Source organism: Cataglyphis hispanica, chromosome 3 (genome assembly GCF_021464435.1).
Source record: "Cataglyphis hispanica isolate Lineage 1 chromosome 3, ULB_Chis1_1.0, whole genome shotgun sequence".
In the NCBI taxonomy this organism is placed as follows: domain Eukaryota; kingdom Metazoa; phylum Arthropoda; class Insecta; order Hymenoptera; family Formicidae; genus Cataglyphis; species Cataglyphis hispanica.
The window spans coordinates 5,176,372-5,195,634 of NC_065956.1; the positions used below are offsets into that span (position 1 = coordinate 5,176,372).

A 19,263-nucleotide genomic window follows, 5' to 3' on the forward strand; every position below is an offset into this window, starting at 1 on the left:
TCAACGCACAATTCGGCGTGCTTTCTCATTGAAGATTGAACGTTCAAAAATTTCAGGTTTATTTCGTATTTGTTGACAAGAGTTTTTAATTTTCTGTACCAATTCATCCAACATGTCAACTGGCGTTCATGGATAAATTGATACTAAATTGAAAACTGTCAACAAATACGTCGACAATATTCATTAATTGTCAAAAAGTATATTTACAATGTATTCTCGTGAAACTAACGGAGAATACATCGAATGCTTTATAACTCGGAAGTAAATGGTTTTTTGAAGTATTGTTTAAAGATTTTTCGATTTGTTTTCACAAATACTACAAACTGTTAAAATTTGGTACATCTTTTTTAAATACTCTGTATATATGTATTTATTACGCGAGCACGCGTGATATCCACACAATCACAATACACCTCTCGCGATAAATGGTTCCTGTCCGATAAAGCGCACGTCATGCGGCTGGTCTCAATCAAGTTTACACATCCCGGGAATGCAGATCTCGCTTGATGATTCATGGTCTTCCGATAAATGATACTTAGAGCTTAGGATTAATCAAGAAACTGACTTTCTTTCGCATGTTTCTCAAAAGAATCAGATCTTAAAATGTTTATAATTAGAGAGAATCGAGTATATAAGCTCCAGCAAGAGTTTATAAGCTTCATCACGATTTCACGCTTTGTGAAAGCGAATATCGTAATACGAAGCGGACACAACTCATAATTTAATGGGGACAAACGCGTTGCAATGGAAAAAAAAAAATGGACGAAGGAAATGATTATCGCGTCGTGCAGAAAAATACGGCGCCTATAGTGATTCGCGTTAGTCGTGTTACGTGTACGCGGTTTTCTATGTCATTTTGCGTTCGTAGATACTTTGATAGAATTCTGCGGTTAATATGAAATCTTGGACTCAAATAACTTTAGAAATTTCTACCACTCATGCATGTATAAACTCGAAAAATTATATATCTATATAATTTTATTTACAGCCTTTCAATTCGAACCGTCCTCCGTGCAATGCTCTATGATAATCCCTTCCCTTTTTTATTTTTTTTTTTTATCTCCATTTCAATGTAAGTGTCTCATAAAAGCGACAGTTTCGCAAGTCATGAGTAAAATTTATGAATGTATGATATTGCTGAGAATTAAAAACCGGTCAAATTGCACAACTACCTATACCTTTCCTCTATCGTATTACAAAATCGCGCATATACAGGGTGTTTCTAAATAAGTGCGAAAAAATGTTAGGAGATGATTCTTTGTCGAAAATTAAGGGTAGTCTCTCATATAAACATATACTCTTATATCTCTCCCTAAAGAGTTACACTCCTTTAAAAAAGGAGGTGAAGATTTATTTTTAATTATTATTTTGTGTTGCTTTTGTTCCATTTTTTTCCAACATTTACTATAATTTTTTTAGCTTGCTTTTTTATTTTAAAACTTTTCAAAACCTATGCCATTTAGCATGGTGCTGTGCATAATAATGTATTTTATTTTTCTTCTTGAAAACTATTAATTTTACGAAAAAAAATAAAAGAAATAAAAAAATTTCTAAAGGTATCAAACTGTCTAACGCATATTTATTTTTAGATGATCACATTCCGGTCCGTTAAAAGTTCTAATAAAAAATTGAATAGTTGTTAGTTCCATCCCCTTATAACTATATGGAAAGATATTAAAAAAAAATATTAAAAGTATCCTTTCTATTAGTGAAAAATCCAAATTTCATTTTTATAACTTGTTCAAAACGTGAAAAAAAAAATAATAATAATTTAATTTTCATCTTCCGAAAAGGAGTGTAATTCTTCAGGAAGGAATATAGGAGTATATGAAAGATCCTTCTTAATTTTCGACAAAGAATCATTCCCTAACATTTTTTATTTAGAAACACCCTGTATATGAATCTCTCCCGGTTTGTTTTTTGCGCGTGCGATTAACCGTATCAAACATAACGTGTGTACTTAAACGCGTGCAACAGGTGCATATATCCGCACGCCTGAATACCTTGTACGTGAACATAATGCACATGAAGGATCTCTGAAAAAGCTTTATTGTTTCAACAAAAAATATTTGCGCATATGCGATCATCCTTGCTCATCGTATTATTTTCGAGGACGTAGACTGTACGTTCCCTATAGAAATATGCATGTAATATTCGCACAGATCGATGGTTGCCTATCGTCCATAATCGCGTATATTCCGCAAATATGTATTATTTGTTTACGCTAGGAATGCCTTGAGTCAAGAATGATTATGAGAGACTATTTTAAGAGATGAAGATATCTCGAATTTATAGCATAACTTATAGAAATTCTTAATATCAGAAAAGAAACAATTTTTTTTTTAATAAGGAACAAAGTCTTTTTTTATTTCACTAAAATTTGTATTTTTAATCTTTTAATCTGATATTAATCCTCACGAAAACCTTATCTTGTCTACCGATATTCGTGACAATGTCGATGCTGTTTACGTCAATCACAGAAATGTCCTATCATTTTTCTAAGAACTGCTATTGAAGGTAATTTTGCATCACAAAGCTGACGTTATTTGTTTAACAATCGAACAATTTTGTACATACTGAGAAACACTGCATGAAATAATAGACAGGCTTCGTTAACATTCCTAACACGCAAATGAAATCATGTAAAAAGGGATATCGATTTGTTATTCTATATTTAAAATTCTTTAAAATCCTAATTTCTTCAAAAAAAATATATATATAAATAAAAAATTTGAAAGACAATAAATCTTCAATGCATATATTTAGAACGGCATGTTTCATGTTGCAAATTTAAAGCATTGGCGAAAATTTCGAGATCATAAACTAAAAAAAAAAAAATTTTTAATATATTCATCTTAAAATTAAAATTTTATTGAGAATTAAAAGATGTCGCGCAAGACTTTCTCGCTAAGCTGATATTAATTCCAAAGATAATTACGGTTAAGAGCGCGTTGTTTGTGGAAACTGATGGACTGCCTTGAATAGACATTATGCTACGTCAAGCTGCACAAAATTCGTAATGCCTCGAACATTTATTCCTTACGCGACGCACTGCATATATAGAAAATGTAGCGATATCGTGAGCCTTTCTTGTGTGTGTTATGAAAAACACAGTTTGCAGCTGCAAACTTAGTTTCCTTTTTAATTTTTTCCGGTTACGTCGCTGGTAAAAAAATTTTCTAAAAAAGATATCTAAAAGTATATGACCGGCTATTTCGTAATTTTTCCTCGTTTTCACAGGCGCAGGCACAACACAATCTTTTTAAGCGCGGTGGTTACGCGCCTCTATGTATAGTTTATTAAGATCCTCTTTTTTCCCCCAATCTCTACACGTTGCTTTCACTCGGATATCATTGTCGCAACACTTCAAAAACACTATTAATGACAGCGTAAATTAGCATTTCTCATTAAAATAGCAACAAAATCCGAAATTCTTCTTGTCTCGTGTACGGGTTCCCGCAAGAGTGTTAAAAAGCACCTCGACTCGTTTGATTCTTGCCATTTTAATACGTTCTGTGTAACGCGGAATTAAAGTCTCTCCTCTGGAGAGAAAGATAGATTGAGAAAGAGAAACTATTATTCCTTTTCTTTCCTTTCTACTGGCCTCATCTCTCAACACATAGTATCCTATGAATATTTTTATTTGTAGTGTGTGTGTGTCAAACATACTTTTATAAGAATGTCTAATTATTATTTTATATCAGTCTTCGCAAAATAGAATCAAAATTGTTGAATTATCAGAGCATGTGAAATTTTATCACATACTAAGCCATATCATACTATTTGCAGTATTAATTAGTATAAATTTATTTAAATATATGATATCGTCCCTGTTAATATACACAAATGAAAAAAACTGTAGAAAAATAAATTATTGCAGATAAATATAATCTGTGACAATTGTACAGCTGATAAATTCAGCTAAAAATATCCTCGGAGAGATATATTTTATAATACCACATATTATGGAATATGTACCATTCGGAGTGGAGAACGCCTCTCTCCTCCTTCAGGTGTTCAATTGATCTCTACGAAGTTAATGTGCAGCGACATACGATTGCGACACGCGATAGCCGCGTCGCGTGCATGTCGTGCATTACGTAATGTTCTCTATCTCTCTTTCTCTTCCTCTCTCTCTCTCTTGACCAAGTAAACTAATGGATTCCAGTTTATATACGAGTTATAGGAGAAGAGGAAGCTGGAGAGTCGTTTCTATTTCTCTTTTTACTTCTCCATATGATGCTTCATATGTCACTGTGTGTGCACGCGTTACGTGCTCGTCGTAGTGACACCGCGAATCAATTTGCAGGTTATTAATTATTTATGCATGCTTCGCCGACGGAGTAATGCTTAAAAAGCAGCGGCGCGGTTTAAAGCCGTCGTCGTCGTCGAGGCTTTTTACTTTTGTGAGTTTTCAGTGACGCGCATAAATATAAATGTATTGCGTTTGCCTAGGCTGTTAGCGCGGCATTAGCATAGTCAAATAGCGGCAGGGGAGGACATATTCGAAAGAAAGAAAGAAGAAAGGGAAGACGTAATTATTCTGGGGCTAATTTTAAAATGCCAGTCTTACCGGCATTAAATCAGGTCGCAGCAACTAAACGAGAAGTAGAACGTTATCGCGCGCTGTTTCCTGTTTGTGATGTCGATCAAAATTTCCAAAATCACACAGATGCAAGTCGATTAATCGTTAATCTTCCGATTAATATTAACGGCTTACTTAATTATATGAATCATTTCGGATTCCAGGGATTTTTTTATGATAATTTCCAATTATAAATATATGAACCGCTCACTATCTTATAATAATACACAGTTATATTTACACTACTTCAAAGTTAAGAGGCTTATGATTGCATGAGACATGCGATATGTCATTATCGAATGAATGACACGATTCAGGATATCTACGTCCTTGTTCTCACAAAAATTATGCATCGGTACGTACGTCATCGGCATAGTATATTTTCACTCTTCTATTCAAAAATTATTCGCGATGCATTTTCAAATGTCATCCTATTTAATGATTCATATAATGATCGTCGTTAGAAAATAAAATAAGCGTAGCCAAGAAGCTTTATTAATAATTATCCGTTATGCAACTTGGGATAAATAAGCATTATCAAAACCATTAGTACGATGATATATTACAAAGATTAAGGACTATAGCGTTTCAGCCTTTTGCACTACGCGAAATGAAAAGTATTATCGGCGCGAGACTTATCGGACACGCGTTTTTATCCACGATAATTTCAACTCGTTATCTTCCTTAATCTCTGTAATCAGACGAATTTATCATCTCAGACGCTTTCGTTAATATCCGACCTTGATATATCAGAGGATTCGAGGAAATCCAAACTCAAGCTCTGACAAACAACAATATTTTTACCTCGACTTCTCATTAATTTCTAAGCGGATTTTAATAGAATCTTATTTAATTTTTGTACAAAAATATTTCGGTACATATATACACGATACATATACAGATACACATATACACACAAAACACACACACTATCAAAAAATTATATATACAAAATCGATATTGAATATATATTACACATCCGATACTGATCGTAGATAACAGATATTAAACGGATTACGAAACGTCAGTTTTAGATATTTTCTTCAACAGCAGCATTAATCGAGTACTTTGGTCGAATTGTCCCCTCCTTCCTCCTCTGTTCCTCACAAGGAGAATTTTTGCTATCATTTACACGCTATATTGACATGCCAATCACATGCACGCATATATATGCATGTCACGACCCGACGCAACGCTTCGTAGCGCCACTCGCAATAATGTAGAAAGCACATGCAAGTACCACACGTTTGGTTAAATTAAACAAAATTTAATGTTTTGTAGATACATTTAAAAATGAAACAAATACGAACTAGTGACCGGCTATCCTCCTTTTCGAACAATTTTCTTTTATATTTTAATGCAAATTTCATTTTTCTACCAAAAGAGATTTTTTTTCTGAATAAAATTAAGCTCCTAAACCTTTCAATATTTTTTTCAACGAAGAAATTTTCTATTCGCTCTTTGAAAGAGAGTTTGAATGTTATCTTCTCAATATTTTTAAAGCTAAAAATATAAGAGAACGAGGGGTGCCAATGATACGTCGCTGCCTGTACACGCAACTCGTAGAATGTATACGACGCCACTGACGATAATACAGCGATATGTCAACTGGAATGATAAGAAAGCTTTTCTCTCTCGCATCGTCGAAATTTTTAATTGCGTCGTTCTCGATCCAGGAGAGTGCTGCTGGAAGATTTGACAGTTTTAACTGTGTTGTTGCTTTACCCGTGTCCTTACTCCGTACTTTTTCGTTTCAAAATAACTACATAACTACACAGTTGTACATACAGTTCGGCTTTGAAGTGGTAAACATAAAGTGTAAAAAGTGACTAGCAAAAAGAACATCTCTGGATATACTGGTTTATTATTAAATTGTTAAAGGCGATTACAATGAGAAAACTACTACTCTCAAGAGAAAACTATATTTGAGAAATAGAATGACATAAGTCCGAAAACACATTTTTTTTTAGAACAGAAATCTTTGTTCACAGAGATTCAGAAATAAATTTAAAAAATTTTATCTTATCAATATAAATTAAATATTCATATAAATGAATTTAAAATCAAATAAATCAAGATTTGTATCCAAATATAATATTTAAATATGCTATTATATATATATATATATTTACAATATATTTTAAATGTCTAATTAAAAAAAATATGCGTTTTATATTTACATAAAATATTTTTAAATAAGAATATATTTTTATTATAACGGCGATTTTTTACATTATCTACTAATCTTCGAATATTCACATGCTTTAGTTTGATTTATCTTAATTTCGTTATCTACTTATCTTATTTTCCCGATCACGATTTGCGATAATATAAATGCCGAAACTGATAATCTTAAGAATCGTTGCCTACTAATCAGGTATAAAATCATCTTTCTTGCTGATAGCGCAGAGAACGTTATATTCTAAAAAGGGACAGTCTCACTTAAGCTGCGAGCTTAATTAATCCAGAGATTGTCGATGCAACCGGACCTTATAACGCGCAGTCCGCAGCCACACACGGATGCGGAATGTCACGCGAAAACGCAAGTCACGTTTAGGTCATGGCACAATTAGATCGAACGCAAGCCAGCGACTGTCACGCGCGCGAAGCTTCTTTCAGGACAATCGTTGTTGACGCTGTTAATTGACACGCCGGAAAGTTTTAAATATGTTTCATATATAATATCGAGAAGCGATATATTCATACAGCATGGAATAAAACTATTGAAATTGGAAATCAATATTCTGTTTAACAATATCCAATTCATTTTTTATAAGATAGAAAAAAATACGAAAGCGTATGTCTGAAAAAAAAAATTAGATACAAATTAATCCTTTCAAATTCTTTAAGTTCTACTATTCGGAATCTGATCAAACTAATTTTTGTATTCTGTGATCAAGTGTTTTTTGAATATCTCGGATTATAAAATTTTTGATTCATTTCACGAGAAACAAAACTGAAATATTAACGCAATAAAATTAAAATATATTAACGAAGCTCTAATGATAAAATCAGAAGTAATGGAAACAAAAGGCCAATTGGAGCCAAACGTAGTTGTTCTTAGAGCGTAAAAAAAAAAATTTGATTTTATACGATATACATTGACAATATATTAAATATTCATTCATATGTTTCGACCTACTTCGGGTCCTTCTCAATGATCACAAAAAAAAAAATAAAAGAAACTAACTAAAAACGCAAGTATGTGGCAAATTAATGTAAAGATAAAAAACGCAAAAAGCGCCAAAGTTACAGTTACAAAGCTGAAATAATCATAGAAGCAGTCAAAAATTAAGTAGTATAGAAACAATGAAATTGAAATGTGTGTAACAGTTGATATAATTCCGACAATTCGGTATAAACGTTTTCAAATAGTATCAATAATATCAATAAATCTATATTGAATCTTTTTATGCTTATTCACGACAATCGCTACGAGTCCTAACAATTAACTCACTTAGTCCGTTTGAATAATAGAATATTTGTTTAGTATATATTCAAACATTTAAATATTGCCACTGTACTTGAGTCTCTAATTATATAACAGAGAGTTTCAAGTTATTTATTAAATTATACAAATATACGACCTTCGATAATAATTTGTAGTCTATTATTTTTATAGAATTTGTGTTCACTTTTTTTAGTAAGATAATTGTACATATTTAAAATATATATATATATATATATAATTATATATAAAATAATATTTTATTGTATACATATATACAATAATGTAATGTGATTCATTGACGATAGCACCATGATGACGATAGCAAAATGGAAAATTTTATAAAAGATTATGTATACATTAAAATTAACATTATGAAGAACAAAAATAAATTTTTGCAATGTAAATTGTCCGTTTCATTTCAACATGAAACATATATCAGAAAATAAAATTACAGAAATACACAATACAATAGTCATCGTAAAAAGTCAGTTATTGAAATGATGAAAATGATAATACTCGTAATAGAGTTCCTAAAGAATCCCAACATTGTCGCAATTGGAAAATGATACTTATCCCCTTATAATCTTCCACTCGTAGATAACAACGCGAATAAAATGTTAAGGTGACGCGTATGTGATCAAGAGAATACAAGGAACGTACCTGCCAGACCCATCGTGAGACACCAATTTTCAATCAATTTGTTCCCGATCGATTGCCGATCACGCCTTCGATCTTGATAGATCGGCACTCTCTCCGCGACACCAGCGAGGTGTTTACTTTCTTACCGGCTACCCGTGATTTAATCGCCGCGTCGCAATATCAATTTTCTCTCGCGAGAATGACTATTTCCGTCTTTCGCGGACTCTCCCCGCCTTTCTCCCTTTCTCTTCAACTTGTCAGCGTTTCTTTCGTAAGGCGTTTCTTACGCGAGATAACGAGAATAAACATCATCCCGATTTTTTTTAAACGAAGCGGCAATTCTCTAAACGCGATATCGAAAAAACTGGGAACATTTAAAGCGACGAACAAGAACATATCAGACGCGACGACGTGTGATAATTGTGCGACTGCGTTAATGACCTTCGCCACCACGGCGGCGGTCCGGTGACGACTGGCAAACAGCTGTAAACGTACGCATGTTGTCGCTGTCTCTTGCCGCGGACTTGCGATAGTGGGAGGTGGAAGGCAGGCCGTATTCGCGATTATGCGCATCACATAAATTTCCACGGATTTTTCGTTAAATTCTAAAACAATATCTACATTAACAACAATATATATATATATATATATATATATATATATATATATATTTAATGTTCTAATGGTATCTCGCCAAGTGATACGTGCGTTAATTTTCAGGAAAAAAATTTGTCAATAATTATGATATCACGTTTTTCATAATGACAAAACATCTGTCTAAGAAATACTCGGACAACAAAGTTGTTAATTAAAAAAACATGAAAGAATAATACATTAACAATGTCAGTGCGATATGTATTAATAATTCGTAATATATGATTAACAAAGTAATTTCAATATTTGTGCTATGTGAGAATGATTTGTTATACATGTAATTCAAAAGATTCTTTGTCCTTGTTCCGATAAAAGAAAAACGCATCATTTTTTATGCTATCCTTTTTGATGAAGCCAGATTACTCCAGTGACATTACGTCACAGTGTCTTACAATTAACTCACTGAAATTGGATGCGTACAAATTAAATCGTTCTTTTTTATGCAAAAAACTACGTAAGCGATAAAATAAATTAAAAATGTAAAATGTAAGAATTTTACATCGTCACAAAATATATTGCTCATCGCATACACACATTTATTTTGTTTCCTTATATTATGCTCATAAATATTGCCTTTCAAAAATTATTTATATTTACAAAAAAATACTCAACTCAAAAGTCAAAAAAACTATAAAACTGAAAAAAAAATATAAAAAATATTTCGATAAATAATGTATTGTTCCTATTTGCTGCCAATTCTCTAATGATAAGAGAATAAAGAATTTCCAAAAATTGGATTATTCTCTATTTTTATTATCCATAAAAAGAAATGAAAAGAGAGAGATATAAGAATTTTTTGTAGAAAGAAAAATTACTTCTCTTATATATACTTCACATATATTTATTTTAAAAAATTTTCAATTTTTTACACATATACTTAACAATTGTATGTGTGTTCAAACAATTATAAATATTTTATAAGCAATTAATTAGAAACTTAAAAAATTAATTTGAAACAAACAAGAATAATGTATGTATTATTTGAAAAACATTCTTGATATATTTAAAAAATTTTACAATTTTTTGAATTTGCAAGTTGGGGAATTTTTCTTTTTAGCATGAAATGACAATTAATAGTAATAATTTGTAACAGTAAAAAGTTCTCAGGAAAATGTATATCGAGTATTAAAAATTTAGATTAAAAAGCGAATACTTTCCAGAAATTATTTCTCGAATATTATCTCAACAATTCTGTGCTTACATATATATATTTAAACAATTAAATTATCATGTATGGAAAAAAATAAATAATTTACGAATTATTGTGCGTATCCGCGTTCAACGATCGCGAGTCCTTTCAATGTTTCTTGCACGTGAATAATTAAACGAGACGCGCCACAAACCGCTATTTTTTCTGTCATCGGCACTGCTGTTCCGTTATCTGTCAACCGGGTGATGACAAAGAGTGCTGAGATTGCTCGCGCTTTTCGCGCAAACAGAGCACTTGCGTACGAAGGCGAGAGAGAAAACGCGATGCGTAACAAAGCTACTGGATATACGGAGAGCCAGAGTGTGAGTCAGTTTCCCCGGCGAGAGATAAAGCCCAACGCAGAATGTTTTTATTCCCGCTGACGGACAATGAGACAGCAATAAAAAATGATTCATGCCACCGCATTTTCTGTGCCACGCGCCTATTAGTATGCATATCGTCGTGCACTTGTGTCACCGGCAGTGCACCCTTTTGCCATTGTTCGAAATTTGCGGAGGTGGCGTGCGACGACCGCGATAACACGCGGTTCTGTCTGCCGCTATCAACAACAGAACATCGACATACAACAAGCGCGATATCTTTAAATGTTTGGTATTGTTTTGTATTTTTAGATCTTGTATCGTATGGCGTATCTTGTTCCAACCAAGATAATTGCAATACTATCATAAATGTGACAATATTTTATCATGATCTAATTGATTATAGTGATATTTCATCAATATTTGTCCCTAACGATCGTATCTATTTAATAAAGAATTATCTCAATTTGCACAGTTACTATGTTTATTATTAAGGAGGAAATATCTATATATATATTATTACGTTACATTCCCGAGAGTTATGTACTTATTGTTAGAAGAAAAAAAAAATTTTTTTTCTTTACAAGTATAAATGTTACTTCATAATCTATTCACGACAAATTAAAAATACAATATAAACTCGAGAAGTATATGTCACTCAAATAAAATCGATTAATGTAATCATATTTAATAGATCCTATAATAATAACAAACGTTATGTGATCAAATATATGTATTCACACATACAGCAAAATTTTTAAATGTATTTTATGTAGAGAGAGAGAAAAGATAAGATAAGTTAGTTAAAGAAAAGAAATCTTTCCAATGATGTTGTGAGCAAATTCAAAATGTGATAAGTTAGTAGTATTTTACAATTACCAGTATTTTCAACTAGTATAAATAGGTTAATATTAGTAATATTTAATTTTATGCAATAAATAAGGAGACTGTGTTATAATTTAATTAGTTTTTTTAACATACAAAAAAAATGCATTTATTCTGCCTTCTAATCGTCATGTAAATTATCGATTATAATTCTATTCGAATTTAACGTAAGATCAGAGAAGTATGGAAATGTGTTTGATGTAATGTACATGAATATGAAGCGCGTACAGAAAATATAAATAAAAGAAAATACTGCAAATACATCTTTTTTATTATAGTATTATATATATGTATACATATATATGCAATACAATGACTGGAATATGTACTTGAGTCGAATCTTCTTTATTTGTTAACTAATGATCGGAAAAAAGTAAATTTACATAAGATAAATTCCATAAGATAAACGAAAAATCCACAGGCAAGCACGAACCGTATAATGCAAATATTTTGATGCGAAAATATATTGATTTTTATCTCAATTTCTCCCCCTTTCAAAAAACGCATTTAAAGACGGATGTTCCTATTTCTATTCAATGGATACTTTTCAATGGAAAGATTTTATATGTTTTAATTCCAGTCTTTTCAATATTTTTATAATATTTCATTCATCGTGTAATATAAAACAATTTACATTTTTTTAAGTAATTTTTTTCGACACAATCATCGATTAAGATCAACAATATTCAAAGATGTAAGTCCGCGAATATCGACTGCAGTTGATGATTTTGAATTTAAAACAAATATACGACTACTGATTACACGACGAGTATCTGTTACGTCGAAACGAAAGGAATGTATGATGTGTGCAAAGTTAAAATATCGAAGAATTTGATTTTCATATGCATAATTGAGAGAAATGTATTGCTCCGAAAATCCAAAAACGCTCACCAGCCATGAAATCTAAATCGACCTGATCGGTAATTTGCATATCCAAGAGAAAATCTTCGTTTTCAAGTATTTTCATTGCGAATTTCTTTTCGTTCTCTATCGCTGCAACTATCACTATAAAGTATCACTTTTGAATAGCAAATAAATATAAGTAGCACTATTAGCGTTATAAACAGTACGATTGATACACTTTTGTCACGTGGATTCAATGCTTAATCGTTTAACTGTTGTTGTCGCCAGATATCGAGATTAATCCGGTGTTAGTCGTGGTCGCGCGGAGGACGAATGCGATGTGATCTCAACGAAAGCACTATGTTAAGTGTCGAATAGGATTTTTCTTTTCGCAGGGTAGATGTTGCTCGCAGTGGGGAAGGGCGGAGAAGGGGAGAAAGACTCGGCGCTGATAATCTAATCTTCGTCGGGCTTCTCCGTTACGTTGTTACACGCATGTACATAAGATGATGCATAACAATAACTGGGAATGTTTACTAACTCTGCAAACTGGAAGATATTGGTGAAAAAAGGAATAGGAAGGATCCAATGATAGTCTTAGAAAAGAAGATAAATATTAGAATGCTATAATATAAGCGCTGGGAAGATAGAAGTAAACGGTATCCACACACACATACATACCCACAAATGCACATAAGCAAATAATATAATAAAGACAGTGAACAAGTTTGAACAAGATTAAAAAAATATATATATTTCTAGGATATTAAAAAAATAATTTATAAATTTTTGGTAAAATAATAATCATATTTTTTTATATATAATGGCTGGAAGTGTTGCAAAAATAATTCGTTGCCATTATAATTTATTATCACTATGGATGTAAAGTACATAATATAATTTCAAATCTTTTTATATTTTAATATCAATGTTTGATACTGTATATGCATATGTCAATGTTTTTTTTTTTGTATTGCAGATACCGAAAATGCATATCCTGCTATTTTAACTGCATATACTGTAGTTCTAAAGCTTTTAAAAATACAGTATGTAATTAGTAATTATGTAATTAGTTTTTTTTTTTTGTTAAAGCAGAATATGTGTTTTCGACATTTGTAATCTAAAAAAAAAATAACGTCATACACACATATACATTCGGCATGTGTAGCGTACAAAAATATCGATATGTGCATACATACGCACATACATACACACAGCCAATAAAATATTACTATAAAAAACATTAACGAGACATATCAACGTGTCGTGTAACGATAGTGGGATTATGTAAATGACAATCATGCGAGGAAAACATGGCAATCAGTGTTTGATGGAATGGCGTCTTCGGTAACCAGGTCGATGAAGTAAATGCTTGTCATGATTTTTTGCAATGATATAGCTGCCAGTACAACCTAGCGACAATAAAACAATATCTCATTCTTCAATGTCTCTTTATGCTTTTATAAGTGTTTTTCCGAAGTAATTTTATTTGGATAATTTCTTCCGCATTGGAAGATCATAAAATATTATATATCGAATGTCGAATAAAGCTCTATTTTTTTAGACGTGACGATTTCTAAGAAACCAAATATTTTTTCCTTAAATATTGTATTTAATTGTCAACGTTTCTACAATCACTTTGATATACAAATTTTCATTATAATAATCGCGTCAACAAGTCACATTAAATCGTCTGTACGGAAAATTCATATAAGATACGATAAGAGTTCACATACAGTATATGATATCGCGCAGAGAGGATGATCTATCTTACCATTGGCCTCTAACTATGCCTCAGGTCGTGCAGATTAAATTGCAATCGCCTGAATGACTAGTGACTTCAAATGATCGGCGATTCTTCTCTTTGAAGCAATTTGTCACGCGCGTCCTACGAATTATACCTACCTGCTTTTTCCTAAAACAGACTGATGTCACGCGCTTGTATTCTCGGGACAAACGTGTTTAAGACCATAAATCGTAACGTTTTCCATTAAGCGAAGATAATAGCTAGGATAATAACATTTAGCGTTAAATATAACGCTGCATAATATCCGCGAGTGCCTATTCTTGGAAGAAGTCAATAGGTCTCCTTAACCTTTCCGGTAATACTTCTTTTTACTTGTCGCGTGTATTAAATATACACAATTATTCATCTCTCTTCGAGAAGTATTTTTAATATATGTGCAACATATATATTTTTGTTATTTAATTTTTTAATTTTTTTGTATCGAGAAAAATTTCCTCGTTTTTTTACAAAGATTTCTCTTTCGATCGGTTAGTCAATCAAAGAAAATCAATGATAAAAATTTAGATATTGCAAAAAATGATAACCTGCATATTTTCGTTAAAAGAAAATGTCGTTAAAAATCGTTTGCCGACAATTTGTGGGACCATACCATATATATATCATTGATGATGTATCTCTGAGAAGAGTTTAACAAATGTCATATAATGTTTCGCATATTTGTTTTTTGAGCGACGCGCGAAGGACATTAGAGTACTTTCGTTAGAATAAGAAGCATACACGTGTCGAGTGCGTGTTATGCTCGCATGCAAATCATTAATCAATTACGCAATTATAGATAGCTGAATTCTGATCAATAAATTTAAAAAAAGCCATAATGATATTAAATATTATGCAACAGGAAAATGAATAAGTTTCTTTATTAGTTTTTATTAGCCAAATGAGAGCTATTAATATCAGAATTATTACAAAATTGTAATATAATGAGTAGAGAGAAATAATTAACACTAAAGAAAATTGTCGTGCACGATTACGGATAAAATTTGTTATGAATCATTTATAGTTATGAAAAATGAAGTCTTCAAAATTTGTATTAAAAAAACAATATCTTTAAAATCATAAAAATAAAAATCTGATTTCTCTAAAGATTTCTTTAAAGATATCACTCTAAACATGTTTAGAAAAATTAATCAAGAGCAGCATCAATGTATTGAAACCTTTTTATACATGAAATTATGTACTTATATACACTTTTATCGATACACTTTTATAAGATACACTTTTATCGCTGTGTATTTGTGAATATTTGAGATTTCTGATCTAAAATCATATATGATTTTAGCATCAATTAGTGATAGCAATAATGCCCACGCAAGTTATATCAATATTGTTATAAATTGTCCCATTCTTCGTACATACTAATAAATATTGTAAGATTTGATTCCTCATCGATAATGTTAGAGCAATTTGTATTAATAGTATTGATAATATCGCAATATTATTCTATTATATATTTCTATTATAATAACTACTATAGAATACTATGCGAAAAACATGCAATTTTTTAATTTTCTCCTTTTCTTATTTACGTATTCTTTAAAATAATTAAAATTAATTATCAAATATTATATATATTATATATTATTATAATCTTGATAATCGAGCCAATATTTTGTATTTGTCATCTCGCGTATTTTATTTATGATGAAAAAGTTTTAACAAGAAAAAAATTTTAAACTATAAAAGAAAATGATTTTTAATTATGTGTAATATTATATAGAATACACACACACACATACAAATTGTTTACAAGAACAGTTTCAGTTTCATGTGTAACAACTGTATTATATACATCTATGATAAGTCATATTCTCTCTCGCATACCTCGTAGGAATATTTTACTAGCAACAATAATAAACACATATTTATACTATTTGAGTTGTAAGTATATACATAATTGCTCTAAATTTCCACAGTTCTGTAATGCGCAAAAAACTTTATCCATCTGTTACAATTTTTAACTCAAAATAAATGATTTATCTTATGATATTTTTTTATATGCTGCGTTTGGTAAACAAATCCGTGAAAGTTTATTGCCGTTAAAAGATAATCCGTTTCGCCACAAGACGTTTCGTTTTATCTTTTCTTATACACACACATATACACGTACATAGATACATGTATATATAGGATGTTCGATTTAATCTGTCCATGCCGATATCTCGTAAACTATTAAAACTAGATGAAAAATTCAAAAACCCTTTCAGTAGGATTACTTTGAGATGATTTCTAGTATGATTGAGCCGTATCACCGTATTGGATTTCGGGAGGGTGGAATGGAGAGAAAACCTCTCCCAAAATTTTTTCCCATGATTTTCAAAAATTCGTTGCGGGCGTAATATTGAAGATCCTTTATATCATGGGTCATTGGATTCATCTTTTCGAACCCTATCGATTGATGTTATTCTTGTAAATGTTTCCCATTTAAAAAATTCGACTATCCCTCATCCCCCCCGAAATCCAATGCGGAGAGTTCAATCATTTTAGAAATCATCTCAAAGTAATTCCGTTGAAGAGGCTTTTTGAATTTTTCATCTAACTTTGATAGTTTCCGAGATATCGGTGTGGACAAATTTAAATCAAATATCCTCTATAAAACACTTTTGAAACACATGGAAGTAAGAGTTAATGACAACTTTTTAGTCTACAATTTTACATTTGTAAGAAGTATTTATAATCTGATAATAAAACGATCTAATCACCAACGATAACGTGTTTATCGGCTCTGACATTTATCTATAACAGAGTGAAGAAAAAGTAAGAAGCTTTTGAAAACAATAACGAGATTCAATGATGATTAACTATTTTTCTCAGTTAGAATTAATATCCTTTATCGCTGTTGGATTTCGTTTATCTATTTTGTTAGATAATTATACATAAAGATAGATAACGAGAAAATATACATATGTATTTTGATATATAAAGTTCGTTTCTTTATCACGCGTAAACATTATTTAATTTCCTATAATATCGATTATAAGTGTGATTTTTATTTTAAATATTTTAAATAATTGTTACTTTTTACATTGTATGTGTACAACTGATAAGAAAAGGATGGGAAAAGAAAGTCCTACTTTATAAACTTTTTGATGTCAATGTGTGAATTTGAATCAATTTCGCAAAATACTATGATTGTATATTATAATAGCTATTGTAATAATTGAAAAAATAATAAGAAATTTCTGAAATGAATATACATATTCGTTATTCTAATCATTCTTCTTCGCAATATTTTTATTCGATTATTTATCATATTCGATAGTACGTATAATTTTATAATTATAGTTGATTGCGTTTTTTATCGTAAAAATCAATGAGACACATATTATTGTAGTAGTGTATCATCGGTTATCGACAACCATCAACAATGCATTTTCGGTCAGACTTATGCCGTAGATTTCAAAATTACGTTTATGAATTGTTTACATTATTGTTTGTCATGGATTTTTTTCATAAACAATGTAAACTATGTGTACACGTGATCTATGTCAACAATGAATAATCTATAGAATATGGTTTGTCGAAGACTTGCTTTATATTTTGTTTTTTATATTTCATATTTTAAGCATAACTACAAACAGAAGCCTAAGCAGCTATTCACTATTTTAGACTATTTTATAATATAATTATTCTTTTTTTTTGCATTTTGATATTTAATTGATAAAGCTCATAGTTTATGTAAGCTATTATAATTTACGAAATGCCCAATTCTATCTTCGCTATTCTCCGCGTTAATAAGATATACGCAATTAATGCATTACTGTTAACAAAAATTAAAATATTAGAAAGAAATGATGAAAAAAATATCCGTACATTTGGGACGGATTTTACACTTCATCTTCATTGTATAGCTAAAAATGATTATAAATAATTTAGACTACGCGTATTGAAGAATATCAAATTATTTCATAATATTCTCTCTATAGTCATATTGACGTAGCATAAATGGTAATGTATAAAGTCAAACAAATGATAAATATATCCAGAGAGCATTAAGCATTTTTTGCGAGCGCGTAATCGATATGATTGCATCGATGAAACCTTGAAACTCCAATCATTTCTTTAATATAAGATAAGAAATATGCCATGTGACAATCATCAATCTTTTTTTGGAACCTTCTTCATCTTAGCGTTCTGATTTTTGTCAATATGCTCTATCTAACGAAGTGCTCCCTACTCGCAAAATCATCTCGCATAAAAATCAGAGCAGTTCCCTTTGTCCATCGTTAAATAGGTGTTAGAGGGCGACAAATATTGATAGGATTACATCTTGACGACCGGCCGGGAACCCGACGGTCGAGCTCTTTCCTTGTTACTCCGGGTTATCAGCTGACCCCTTAGACGCTTGGCTTACGACGTTATTATAAGTCGCCGATACGATACGCCGAGGATGCAACCTTCGATTTGTCATGCAGTCAAAACGTGTCGCGATTCATCGACTAGAGAAATCCGTCCGAGGATCCATCCATGGTCATCGAAGATGGCGCGCTTCGTTCTTAGATGTTTAACTCGAGCCCGAGGATATGCTTAGGTAATTTTTTTTTCTCATAAAGATAAGTGCTTATTTAGCACTCATTTAGCGCGCAATCTCGATGGTTTCGAAACGGTTCTACCGTTCTATTAAAGCTCGTACGGATAAAAATGCTGAGTCAATTTTATTGTGGTACGAAGAAAGAAAAAGAGCGTTTATGATGAAGATATACCATTCGCTACGATAATTCTTTCAGATTAAAAAAGAATCTAGAAAAATACGTATTGGCGGGAGCGTCTCTCCCATCTTTTCCCACTTCTTTGGCCGTTATCTCACGTAAACATGCTTCTTGATATTCGCTCGTACGTGATATTCGCTCCCGTCGCGAATCATGGAAATAACCACGCGAGGATGCCACGTGC

The 19,263-nt window shown here is 31.4% G+C and overlaps 1 protein-coding gene across 5 annotated transcripts in view; it reads right to left on the reverse strand.

Annotated features, from left to right (window-relative positions):
- LOC126848452 (hepatocyte nuclear factor 4-gamma) overlaps positions 1 to 19,263 on the reverse strand; it is a 39,575-nt gene that overhangs the window by 13,519 nt on the left and 6,793 nt on the right. The window contains exon 1 of one of the 5 annotated variants that reach the window (XM_050589382.1): positions 12,615 to 12,912. The exons of 3 other annotated variants lie outside the window; for them this stretch is intronic. In XM_050589382.1, coding sequence (XP_050445339.1) covers positions 12,615 to 12,690 — 76 coding nt within the window. In that variant the 5' untranslated portion in view covers positions 12,691 to 12,912. Of the gene's footprint in view, positions 1 to 8,696; positions 9,149 to 12,614; positions 12,913 to 19,263 lie in introns of those variants that run through there. One more of the 5 variants, XM_050589383.1, reaches the window with a different exon arrangement.